The sequence below is a fragment of the Parus major genome, chromosome 1A, assembly GCF_001522545.3.
Source record: "Parus major isolate Abel chromosome 1A, Parus_major1.1, whole genome shotgun sequence".
In the NCBI taxonomy this organism is placed as follows: Eukaryota; Metazoa; Chordata; class Aves; order Passeriformes; family Paridae; genus Parus; species Parus major.
The window spans coordinates 20,062,787-20,076,648 of record NC_031773.1 but is presented as its reverse complement, the minus strand read 5'-3'; the positions used below and the strand labels follow the sequence as shown (position 1 = coordinate 20,076,648).

Genomic DNA, 13,862 nt, shown 5'->3' with positions numbered 1-13,862 from the left:
CTTCAGACTCGACCAATGGAGCACATCAATTCAGGATGTAGTTCTTCCTCAGTGAACCACTGAAAAGCTTCAGTCTTTTAACCTTTATGTTTAAATATTGAAAATACAAGAAAAGCCAAAGGACAAATATGGAAAATGCATGGTTTCATAATCATTTTGCCCCCCCATTATCAATGATCTGGAAAAAATGTGTTCCCCTGTAAGATGTTATCTAATTTAAGCACACAGATTTACTTAGCTGCTATCAATTGAATGAAACTTGATGAAAACTCTCATCACTTTTACCTCTTCATACTGTATCAAAATATACTTCAAGAGTATTTTTTGTATCTTGTCTGAAATGTCAAATGTTTCTTGAAGTGTTTTAATTTCTAATTTACCTATTTTTTCACTAGTTCTTTTAAATCATCATAAAAATACCTTGATTTCTTTCTTAGTAAAAATTGTGTCCTAGTCTCCTATGAATGCTCTAAGCGTTCTACAAAACCATAAAGAAAGCACTATGTCTCCCTGGGCTACCACCCAGGGAGACGACTTTTACCTTAAGTTATTTTCCTCTCTTCCCAAATCCTTCATGTCATGCTTTGAGCATTCAGGAGGCTGACATACTGTACTTCTGACATCTCCCAGTACCCTCATTTAGTGAATTTTAAATCAGCCGTAATGTTGGAAAAGGCAATTATAAAATAAAATAAAAAAAAAAAAAGAAATAAAATATGTAACAAGGTAAATCTCAACTGTCATGATGAGAAAATTACCAGTGATCTTTAACAAAATCAAATGTCCTCAGTCACAGGCAGGTGTAGAAGCCACTGAGTCCGCTCAAATGTAAACAGAATTCGACAATATTAGTGAGGAACAGAAGAAACAGGAATAGAAAATGTAGAAATGGTTACAGAAAGAAGTATTTCACAGCTGGAAAATTACTTATGTTGGACCCATGGAACAGATGGTGGTTAACAGAAATTCTCTGGGCCTGTCCTTTAAAAACAAATCATTGCTAAAGTGATGAGGGATTGCTGGAGTGTAAAATGAATAAAAATCTATAGACAAATGTTGTTTCATTATGTCACTCTTAAGTAGATATCAGATTAAGTTAAGCATTGATTCTGTAAACATGTTGTATCTTCCAAACAATTCTGAATTTGAATTAAATTTACAAAAGAGTCAACCTGGGACTTTTACATATGACAACAATTCCCCTGCAGTAGATTTTGTGTCATTTCTAGAGGACAAGGATATATCTTTCAAAAAATTGGTGGGGGAGGGTGAAGCAGGGGGTTAACAGGGAAGCAGGGCAGACAGGTATCACTTTTAAAATTCCATTAAACTTTTAAATAATTTCAATAGTTAATGGTTGCTAAATAAAAATATCCTCTGGGACAACAATGGAGCAGATAAAATGCATTTGGCTTGTTCTAAACAAGTAAATTCCAGTACATATTTAAGGAATCTTTGGCATTGTTTTTGTAAACTAAAGAACAATAGGTGAAATGTCACCTTAACAAACTGCATGAACAATAAACTCTACTGATTTCTATGCGGTACAACACTATCCTGAATATGGTTATTGAAAAGAACCAAATCTTGAAATATTTATAAATAGATTTACAGCAAAGTAAAATACATCCTTTTTTCTTTTTTTTTACTGAAGATGGTGTTATTCATCTCACTAAATGGAAAAGTCTGATAGTAAGTAGTGTATAAAGCTGGAATAATAGCATCTCCAAGGTAGTTTTCCATCAAAACTGATTGTTAAATTATAGAAGCAAAGGACTATTATGAAACCACTGCAGTCACAGATCATCTTAGAATATCAAAAAATGCCTAGGGAAACAACATATACCAAGCTAATGTACATGTTTTTATACTAAGAAGGAAGACTTTATTTTTTTTATTATTGTCACTGATGATATTTGTATGAAGGAAAGTATCCTGTCAGAAAAAAGAACCCATTAGAATGCATTTGGTAGATTTCATTATATTTTATAAATATTCTCCCATCTTAAGTAAATAGTCTAAACAAATTTGGATAATAGAGGATGCTGATTATATTTTCTTATATTTTAATAATGTAATCCTGGCTTACTTGTACCTCCAGCTGTATGAACAGAGAGCTACTAATGAAATAGAGAAGTCACTTGAAGTATAAATTAAACCGTTCTGAATATGTTTAAGTATCACAAGAAGAACTATCAAAACTGTCTGCAGGCACCTTCTGAAAGAAAATTAACAATGATAGTTACATGGAAGTAAAATGATTTTTTGAAGACATGATGAACACATCTAGATATTGGGACCATAAATGATAGCTTATCCTCTAGCATTCCTGAATTGCTGCCTGTAAAATAAGATTGTCAGAAACATCTGCAGCAATGGAAACACAAATTAAAGAAAAAAATAAGCAATACACTGTATTTTGTTTACCAATTCAATTCACCTGAAGAAACAAGTATTTTGTGGAAAAATTTGTATGCAAAAAGTTTATACAGTTAGGCCAGTTGAAATAATTTCTGGTTTAATAATTTAAAAAGCCAGAAGGCACTGTGATACTGCTTTAGAAATATTCCTTAGAGAAAGTGGCATAGTTTATTTAAGGAAATTCTAAAAAATTATTATTTTGAAATATCTTCTACATATTTAAAACCTGATCCAGTAACTTGACCAAAAGTACTGATATGAAAATCATATGTGCAAATTGCTAAGACTTCAAATTACAGAGACACTTTATCACTGCCTACAGTCACCATTTCCTGACATTATTTACTATAGGAAAAATACTTTTTTAAAATTTAAATTCCATTCAAAGTGAGTTGCATGCCTTACAGAATTTTTGAAGGGGAGCCAAAAGCAATAGTAATACTGATATTTCTGAGAAAAAAAAAAAAAAAAGTAGGTTTTTTCTGTATTAAAAAGAATCTCCTAACTGATTACTAAAAAAAAAAACTGATTCCTTCCACTCTTTTGAAAAGAATTTTAAAACTGGGTAGCAGTGCAACAGACAACACCCTCGCTCTTCAACATCCTTTTTAGCAGAAAGTCTCAAACCTGATTTTGGTCAAGTTTATATATTTGGACCACATTTACTCAGAAGACACTAAGAATCTGGGAGCTATATTCTGCAAAAGTTTAATGTTCATTCAGTATGGTGTGTAACCAAGCTCCAGACTTTCCCTCCCCCCCGATCCTTATCAACCTAACCGCTATAGCTAGGGCTGCCCAGGAATAAGTGAGCAGATATTTCAGCTGTGTCTTTCTCTCAGTACTTTCCATATTTCATTAAGCAGAAAGAAGGAAAGACATCAACTTTCATTGGACAAACAGGATTGAACTAAAGGAGAGAATATAAAGAGACAAGGAAATTGCTAGCTAAGTGCAAAAGTAAGAGTGCTCCTGGAAATAACAGCAGATTGTTCAAAGATCAAAGTAAGTAACACAGTGGAACGAATGCTATCTTAAATATTACTATATTTAGGAGAGTGATGAACTAGAAGAGAGACAGAACAGAACTGGTAAGGATAACAAAAAAGGGAGTGTGATACTTTTATGCTGTTATGAAGACATGCTCCATATACTCGACATTCAGATTCCTCCTCCTCTGTGGATAAACACCTTAGAAACTCACTAACAAAACATCCATCTTACACTTGTCAATCTACTGATCTATGAAAGGAAAAACCATCTATACGGTGGCTATTAAATCCTTTTGCTCAAAGAGACTATGCTTTTACATTGTAAATCTAAAGAGTTTAAATCAGATGAATATGGAATTAATAGCATGCAAGGATTTTATTTTCCTGGTGTTTTCCTGCATTTTTTTATTCTACAGATCTAGGATGCTGCATTAGGCATGGTGGTATTTGGTCAAAGATTGGATATGATAATCTTGGAGTTAACTTCCAATCTTAATGATTCTCCTATTCTGCCATCTAATCACAAAGATAAAACAACAGGATTATAATCCATAATTATTCCAAGTTCAGATGACAGTTACTGATGCCTGTGCAAACTCAGTTCAGCTCATGATGCATTTATGTTATGATACCATGTTCCATAACCCCCATGACCCTATTTTTCTATAGACCATTTTCCTACACAATGCATGACTTGAGAAGCGCAGTGGTGATGCAACAGTACTATCTAAGAAAGAGAGGGACAACTTTACCATTTCTACTTCATTTGTTACAGCAACTGGTGCCTATGTATAGAAGTTAAGGTTAATGAAAGTAGGAGAGGAGAACAGTATCAGGATTACTGTGACAAAAAGCTAGAGAATTAAGGGTTTGTAGTTGTTACAGAATGTGCATTATGCCAAGAAAGTCATGCAAGTGAAGTTTATAATAGAGTTCACTGTCTCTGTCTTCATTCTCTTAGTGTTACACATGAACCACACAGCTCTGCAATGCCACATACTAAGGAAAAAGATCCACCAGAACGCATCCTGGACATCCTGACCACATTGAACAAATACACTGTACTTGTACTAGAGCACACTGAACAAGATGAATGCCAAAATAAGAATGTGCCTCACTTTTTCCAATTCTCAAACATTAAAATGGAAATCAAATACCAGATCTCTTCACTGGAAGTGAGTAAATAAGTTCTTGTTTGTGAATCACTCAGAAGTAATAGGGAATACTAGAGAAAAGCCAATGAGAAAATTAACTATTCTATCATCATGGCAGGGTTTGAAGTATTTTATGAAAGGCAGAATACCAGCCAAAACTTGCAAGTCAAGGAAGGGTAAAATACTGCAGGTATAGCCAGTTCCAGCAGACTGCCTCTTCCCACAGTTTAAGTGCACCATTAGGCATTACTTCTAAGATACTAAGAGTATTCACAGTGAACAATAAACAAGAATGTCCAAGAAAAATCAACCTAAGAAAACTCTTCCTTTGACATGAAGATAGAAGGAGACTAGACAAATAGATCATGGCCTGGCTTTTATATTGGGAGATGGGGGGCTGGTCTTCCACAATCTCGGCAGAGCATTGATTGTGGCTGAAAGCCTGGGTACAGTGCTGTGAATCACTAAATTCTGTAATTCATGAGAAATCATCATATGATGCCATGCATAAAGATGCACTTCAAGAAAATTAACAGAAATGTAATTAAAACTAGATAATTTTCCAGTTTTATTACTAAGACACTTAAATTTTCCTTCTCTGCATCAAATATTAGGCAAATTAAATTACTCTCTATCCCCAGTAATTCCAGCAGAATCCTCTTCATTAAATTCTTATTAGCTCTGACCATCAGATCTTGTCAACACCTCTGTTACTATGAGGAGAAGTTATCCATTAGAAGCCAATAGTGTTAACTGGGAGCAGTAATTTTTAAAATGTGTTTGCTATCAATGTCAACTCCCTGGAAGTCCCTCAAAAGCACATCTGCTCCCTCAATCTCCCTCAAAGGATAGAACGTGCACACATGCTCTTCAGGCTGTGTAATCTATGCCCCCACTGATAAGCACTGCTTTGACAAACTATGGCCTCTGCTACCCTGGCTTGCTTTCCATTCGAGCTGAGAGAAGGTGATTAAAGCCTGAATACAAAAGCAGGAAAGAGTGAAGGAAGAACTGCAGAAAGTGTAATTAGAAGTCATACCTACTATGCTGCTCATGGATGAAAGACGAAGAAGTCCTCCCTCTCCCAGTTCATTCCCAGAAGCTGACACCAGCCTTTTGTGTCAGATTTACATCTGTTCAGATCAGCTATGAAAACTTCCAAAATACCTGTTTCTTTATTGGGGGTAATCAGAACATTCCCATCCAGAAAAAGACATCTTAGTAACTCTAGATCATTTTCACTTAGAAAGTAATTAAACAAGCTCTGAGCTCATGTGAATAGAGAGAGATATAGAAGAGACACAGATTGTGAGCAGCTGGAGGTCTGTTAGGACTGGAAACTACTTAGAACAGCTCAACCAGGATGAAATAAAAAAAATAAGAGAAGCAAATTGATAGACCTTCTCTTTAAATCCTGGAACATCATCCTGGAGAATGATAAAAGTACCAACTGACAAGAATTCTAGAATGATCATCTAAAAAAGTGATGCCAAATTAGAACAGTGAGGTCCCTTACCTGTAGGCTGTATCGGTAGGTTTCCTTAGTCAGGTTGTGATAATAATAAATAGTAGAAGATAGACATTACTATGTTTGTATAAAAGAGGGTGCAAACATCAATTTCCTGACAGTGGTCTTGTTTATTTTCTTAATGTGTACTTAGAAATCCAATACTGACCTACCACAGCCATACAACTTTTCAATTCTTCTTAACCAGATCCTTTCTACTTTCTTCTTCCACATATATAAAATACATACTCTGTTTCAGAAGAAATAAACAAGTTTTTATCTCCACTGAGTTTCTAAACTGAATGTATCTGTATAACATTCACCCTGATGGTTTCAGAGAAAATATTAAAATTTAGTGTAAGAGTTTCCCATCTGAAGTCAAAATCATGAACTTCCAAGACTGATAACACATCTCAAGTACTGATCAGCACCACAAGCTTCAAAATATAATAATTTAATTCCACTCTCATTATATATACAGATGACCTCAGAGAAACCTTATACTAACTCAGAATAGGTTAGCTAATTTCTCTCTCAATGGTAAGTACATATAATATAGAGGAATAACTCTAGACTGTTTCTGAATCTTAGCAAGTTCTTTTGTAACAATCTCAGCAGTATGAAACTGAAATACTGGCTAAATCTTACTACCTTTTACATTTATTGTCTTGGGGTTTTTTTCTTTGTTCTCCTGCTACAGCATATCAAAATACACATGCTTAGGACTATGGATATTTATCCCTTTAATCATCCTTTTGTACAATCCTAAATTTCTTACATCTCTCCAGTTTCCTAGAACACTCTCTAGAGTGTTCAGATATGCAAACTGGGCTCTTCTTCCCCCCCCCACCTGCCACTGGCCTCTTTCATTATCTTTATTAATTTCCGCTATAATTATTTTACACAAAAAGTAAATACAAAATTACGTATGGTTATGTTGCAAATTAATGGTAAAATCACATCTTTGGTCCTATTAAGCACCTCTTTATGTATGATCCAGCATTACAAGACTTCCATTCAGTCCCTGCAGGATGGTTCCCCCTCCCCATACAGTTGCAGCAGGCATAAGAAAAACAGCCAGCAGAAGCAGTACCAGAGCTATGAACAGTTTCCTGCATGCCCTTTCAGACAGACAGATAGGAAGTATTGCAGAGTAACACTGAAGCAGCAGCAGGAGCACACTGCACACTAACAAGCCCAGACTGATTTGCTATATTGGAGTTATTCTCCAGCTGACCTAAACTGCACCATAATAGAAGACCTAAAGAAACTCCTCAATTCTATCAGCTTGAACAGGACTAAAATGTGCCAATTTATGTCAGTTAAACTCTGTCCATCTAGAAGTACCACATGATTTCTTGTCAAGTAGTTTAATAAACACTGTTGTTGAAAAAATGTCATTGTTTACTTTCAGTTTTGGTCCATACCATAACCACAGCTGTTCTAACAATCAGCTGTTTTATCCAGTATCTCCAAGAGTTAATTTCTGTATGTGTAGAACTGAATTATTACCGTGGTCCTCTCACTGCAGAAAAGCAAGCACATAAACACATCCTAGTACATACCTTTATTCTATGAAATCGAACAATATCTCCAACTTTGTAAATTTTTGGTAGAAAATCTACGTTTCCATTAAAAAGATTGCATGTCAACTTCACATTTGATGGGTCCACCAGTGTTACAACTGAGCAATAATCTGTAAAATATAAAAGTGTCTGGATGAATAACAGGCATTATGGAATTATTAATACACAGATACTAAATTTGGAAGGAACACCCTTATGGGCAATTTTTTTCTACGATGACATTTTAAATATTAACTTTTTCAAAGTTAATTTTTTACAGTATCATAATAACTGAAGTGTGGCCAATCTTGCCAATAATTAGCCCAAATAACTGAAAATGAAACGTGTGGTTAAGCACATCTCTGTGTGCAAGGACACACAAGTCTTTTCCTTCTGTCTGGAACAGGCATCCTATTCTTTCATGTTTCAATTATGTGTTCTACAAAATGAGGAGCATATCTACAATTTTATAAAATAAGTTTCTAAGATTTATTTTGCACTATTTCTGACAAGGTAATGAGTTCTACAAGGAAATTAAAGCATAAATTACATATCCTCCACTTCAACAAAATATGCAAGATAGACAAATATACCACAAGAACAGAGTAAAAATATGAAATATGCCTTTCTGAATTTAAACTTGATGGAATTTCATTTCTAATAATGATCTAAAAAGTAAAATCAAAACAAGATACAAAGATAACAATGCAGCCCAGAATACAGCAATATTTGTGGATGACATAAATGAAACCTGTATTTTCCATTTCAGCTTACAGAACATGTATGCTATCCAAGAGACACCATCTCTTAAAAAGAAAATCCAAACAGAAGAGAAAAAAAATCTAAATTATCAAAATCCCCAATTTCCCTGAGCTGTAACTCTATGACGCAGCTAGTCATATAATACCATTGGTCACACTTGATTTTTCTCAATGTACCGTCCAACAAAGCAAAATCCCTTCATTACCAAGCTAACAAGTGAATAAATAATGGAAGTTTACATACTGGAGTCAATTTTCCTTTACTACAGAAATTCACTCCACTGGTTAAAAAAAAATCCACTGATTTTCCTTAAAAAAATTTTACCACTGGTAGATGTTACTTGGAATAACTTGACTTAAAAATACGACACAATGGATGCACAGTTCAGCAAATTTATATGCTATGGCAGAAAGCCTTTTACTTTCATACTAGATTGTCTTGGTAAAAGCACTGTATTTCAGCTGACACTACACAAAACTACAAACTGCATTTACCTTTTTTTAAAATATATTTAATTATTATGAAGGGGTGTTCTCACTTAGGCTTAACATTACATGAGGAACCGCCTGCCATGGACAGCTACCTGTAAGGATGCTTGTAATATCCCACAATTGTTACAAAAACAAGGAGACATAACTCATGTTTAATTTAAATGAAAGTACAGCATGATAGTCTGCATGTGTCTTACATGCTTCTTATATTCTTCCATATTAGTCCTTACTGTTCTTTAAAAATACAATTGCTATAATTTGCTAATGAGTTCTTTATTTCATTTCATAAAAAAATCCACAACTATTACCAAATATGAGAAGGTTACACTGTCTGCATAGAGAATGCTGATTGTCAAGCTTCTAGGTCTTTTAAATAGTTTGAAGTAGAAATCTCTTGCAGCTCTGTAACAGTTACTGAAAATCTCAAGTTGCCTCCACTATCATGACAGTCTAGGTTCATTCTTCAGGTTGCAACTTTCCTTTCACAACTCCATAGCATTTCTAATCTTTTATGGAAATCTCTGTTATGCTGGTTATTAGCATGAGCAGAAATCCAGCATTGCTCCACAGTGTGTACAGATAGATAAAAAACAAACACGAAAGCCCCAAACCCCACAGCTTCACATACCAACTCATTTTTCAGTCATCCTAAGAAAACCAGAATTGCTAAAAAAGCTTTCCAGATTAGTAGCTATTGATATTGTCGGACCAACAAGTTGTTTATCATTTACTGAATAAATATTTATTATAGTTTTACTGAGGACTTCAGCAGTTCCTGACTAATATGCTTGTATAAATTGTTAAGGTGGAAAGCACTGATCTAATTACACATCCCCTTTTGGGCAATCACAAATTTATTTCTCAGTAACATTTAGTGGAAAACACACTACCCTGAACCAATAACTACTCCCTTCCAAGAGATAAAAAGGTTTTGGGCAATGTTGTTAGCAGTCAGAGACTCTAATTAAAGATTGCCTTCTGTTTCTTTTATTTCAATACATACAAAAAAGGCAGAGATTATTGTAGCAAATTATTCTCTCTTCAAAACTAAATGAAACATTTAATACTGTTTTCAAGAATTACTGAGGCCTTTCAATACACAAGTGTCTGCACTAACACCAAGAAATTGACCTAGTTAATTTACCATTTATACTTCAACAAGACAAGAAAAAATAATAAAAATGTACACACACTTCTATGTGTGTGTATATATATATATGTACAATCAAATACATTTTGCAGAAACCCAAAACAAAAACCCCTGAAGAACCAAACTGTTTTACTAGGGCTTGTTATTTCTAACATGGTGATTCGCTTTAGAGATACAATTTGGTAACTACCAGAAGCATCTGGCTAAACAGATGTTTCAATGATGTAATTTTTAAACTGTAGATCAAAGTAACTGTCTTGAGATTTCTATTAATTATTTATTCAACTATTTACTATTGTTATTAATTCCTCTAAGTATCTTTTATTTATCTTCTATACTTGAAGATTAGAAAGAGTGGTTATTTAAAAAAGAAATGCATATAAACCACTGTGAACAGAAGGGAAAACATTATTCTAATCTCTAGGGGTCCAAAAATTAAATTACTACCTTTACCTCTGCAACTGTTTTTATTCTGTTCTGCAAAACTTAAATAAATCCTCAACATTTTGATTCAGAAAAAAAACCCCAAATGGAATACAGTACTTTGAAGAAAAACTACTACAGGTTTAAGTTTGCTTCCTCACAAATGGATACCACAACATTCTGTGATGGGTTTGCTTTGCACTGTAAAGTTGGTTTGCTATTACTTGATAAAATTTGACTATTGTAATTCAAGTTAACCAAGTGGTATAGTTTAAATTCGAGTTCATTCTTTCAGCTACATAATTTTAAACAAATTCCGGGCTGTTTGATTAACTTGGCTCAAGATCAAATAAAAACTGAAAATAAAAATAAAACTTAGGGCTTCAAAAATTCTTTAAGAATCTGATTTGATTCTTAATCTGCATTTTGGGCATGTAAAACTGTTGACCTGGAAGCGGCCAAGCTTTTTAGAAGTATCTTTTACAACTTGGTATCCTTTATTAATTTTGATTCTAAGAAATATTTCATAAAAATAAAATAGTTACAATCTACACGCATGTCTAGGTAGGATGAGATTTTAACTGAACATGTGACATACAAGTAGACTGCATGCATCTATGATAAAATGCTAGATGGAGGTTTCCTCAGAAAAACAGGACATTCATGCTGTGACACTGTTAACCAGCAGCAAGGATTCTTCATTATTCCCTGCTTTATGGAAAATACTGACCAATATCTACATGAAAATAAGGGCTGGGGAAGCAGTAGGTGTCACGTTTTAACATCCTAAAACTTTCATGGTCAAGCACATAATCTTTGAAATTGGACACTACAAAGACAGAGGCTCTTTTTTCTTCTGTTTACTTCTCTTTTCTATTAAATCTCAAGGTTAAGTACTTGAGATATCCTAAAGAGTAAGGGAGGGGAGAGAGGAGAATATAATCTTTGTTAAAAATTAAAAATATCTTAAGACTCTTAAACTATTGGGGAAGGAAAGTTAGAATATAATTTTGAACACTTCCAACAGATCTTCTAGCAGACAAAATCCTGCCTGTCTCTTGTACCAAGCAAGACCCAAAGCACTTTCTTGGACAGTTTTCAGAACTCATAAAGCCCTCATATACAGACATTTCAGACTATATGCCTCAAGCAAAAGCATGCTTAGCTAAAACAACTTTATCTGTAAAAAATAATTTATAAACATACTGAAAACTCATTTCATTCATCAGTGTTTTAACATGCATCTAATGCTATCATGGCAATGGAAATGATGAACTTTTAATTATAGATTATATAAACCAGCCAGATTAAATTAGGCACCAGTCCAGTGGTACCCACCTTTAATGGGAACACAGAGCAAGACCTCATCCTTAAGCCTTAATATGTGTAAGAAGGAGCAGCATCTTGTACCTCAGAACGTACCTATATAGTGAATAAAAATCCATCTGGATAAAGCACAGTAGCCCCACTTTCATGCTTCCAGTGGGCACCAGCTAAAAGCTACATGATCCTATTATTACTGTGTCAGACAGAGAATGCATTGGTGTAGGATTGGGCCAGATCTAAAGCAACCACAAAATTTTCTCACAAGACCCACTTTGTGCCCTGACAATACAGAACAATCGTTGACCATTTTGTACCCTCTCAAGCAATCATCACTCTGGATAGTGAAAAAAAATCAAAAACCAACACTGAAATATTTGACTGATTAGTGAATATTTTTACTCAAAAACCCAGACTGATTAAAATTGTCTTAGAGATTTTCATTATAAAGTAGCAAGTGAATTACAACTATCTTCATAAATAAGAAATATCAGACTGCATCCCTGTTCTCTACTGATACTATTTTAGTATTAGCTACACTGTGCTATTTTAATAATGTCAACTGAAAATACACAGGGAAGACGTATTAGGAAGTTATTAATTACATTTAGGCAAGGACTAGTTGCTAAATAAATAATCATTTTCCCTATTAAATTTCTACTACTTAAGAAATTGAAGTGATTAACTTGGCAAATGACTCAACAGAAAAAAAAAATCTCCTAGCTGCTTCAGAGACATGCTGCTTTGAAAGTTGGTGCATTTAACTTCACTGTTTTTATATATGTGGACAGAATGGCTGCCCTAATGATTTCCAGCAATCAGCGCTTGTCTACTTAAGATGTTCCACATCCTCAGTTGCCCAAAGTCTTGTTAAAGTAGCTGGACAAATGACAAATCTCTTTTAAGAACCTTCTTAATTTGCTGTCTTCACCAATCTGCCTGAAGTGACTGGTATCTCTTATTTATTTGTTCTCCTCTTTCCTTGGTATTAGCTGATCAAAACTATGGTTAAAGGAACATGTGAATTTGTTGTTTTGGTTGATTTTTAACAAACATAGTAAGAACAATTCTGGCTGGAGAAGATTTCAAATGTCTTGAACATAGTACATACCAGTTCCTTTGCTAATATATGGAGGCTTGAAGAATTTCACAACGCCATACAAGTTCACTATAGTTCCATCTTTTAGATGATTGAGGGGAGTATAAACATATTTTGGAGCAACAGACTGAAAAGGCATGATACAATGAGGGAACAAAATTAAAAATTATTCAAACATTCACACAGAATTTTGCCTTTTAACATCATTCATCCTCAGACATAATTATTTCATCTTAAAGAAATAAAGGTTATCTACTTCTTTGTATCTTATTCACTTGAGACTCAGAAAGCACACGAGACACTTAATTTCTTTCCGGGATTGCATCTTTCTTACAATAAGCCAACCAGTTAATTGAATAAGTTTCAATACACGAACCAGGTGAGTAGAAGTCATTACAATAAAGAACAATGAAAGAGACTTTTTTACTGATCCATTTTAACATGTCCATCCAGAGACTTTTTAAAGCACAAACAGAAATAGCTTTGTATTTCTGCTTGGCAGTGTCACTGTACAGACTCCTTGTCTTGGGCTGGTGCGGGGGTTCCGTCTCACAGCCACTGTGCATATCTGATTAAAATACCACAATTCTGGCAGATTTGAGAAATTAGGGGCTACATTCTACAGTTTAAGGACTATTCTCCTCTCATCTTAAGGTTGTAATATATGCTGATTAGATTATTTTAAAGAAAGAAGTTCTCTCAAACTGCTTGATAACTTACGTTTTCAAGTACTATACTGAAAAAACGAGACTGTAAATAAAAATTCAAAACGAGCTCTATCACCATTGGTAAATAAAAATTCAAAATGAGCTCCATCACCATTGGTACTGAATCTTTAAAATCATGATGAAGACCATTACAATTTCACAAACCAGTTCCTCTGTCTTTAAAATACTATTTAATTTAGGCACATAAGGGCTTGCTCCAAACAGAAATCAAAACAAATGTTAAGACCAGTATTGGAAGTCTGATTTT

The 13,862-nt window shown here is 34.2% G+C and overlaps 1 protein-coding gene across 7 annotated transcripts in view; it reads right to left on the bottom strand.

The window, feature by feature from the left end:
- POT1 (protection of telomeres 1) overlaps positions 1–13,862 on the bottom strand; it is a 57,841-nt gene that overhangs the window by 27,829 nt on the left and 16,150 nt on the right. For all 7 annotated transcript variants that reach the window (XM_015628836.3, XM_015628835.3, XM_015628838.3 and 4 more), the window contains 2 exons: positions 12,900–13,014; positions 7,640–7,770 (listed from right to left, as the gene is read on the bottom strand). In XM_015628836.3, coding sequence (XP_015484322.1) covers positions 7,640–7,770; positions 12,900–13,014 — 246 coding nt within the window. The remainder of the gene's footprint in view (positions 1–7,639; positions 7,771–12,899; positions 13,015–13,862) is intronic.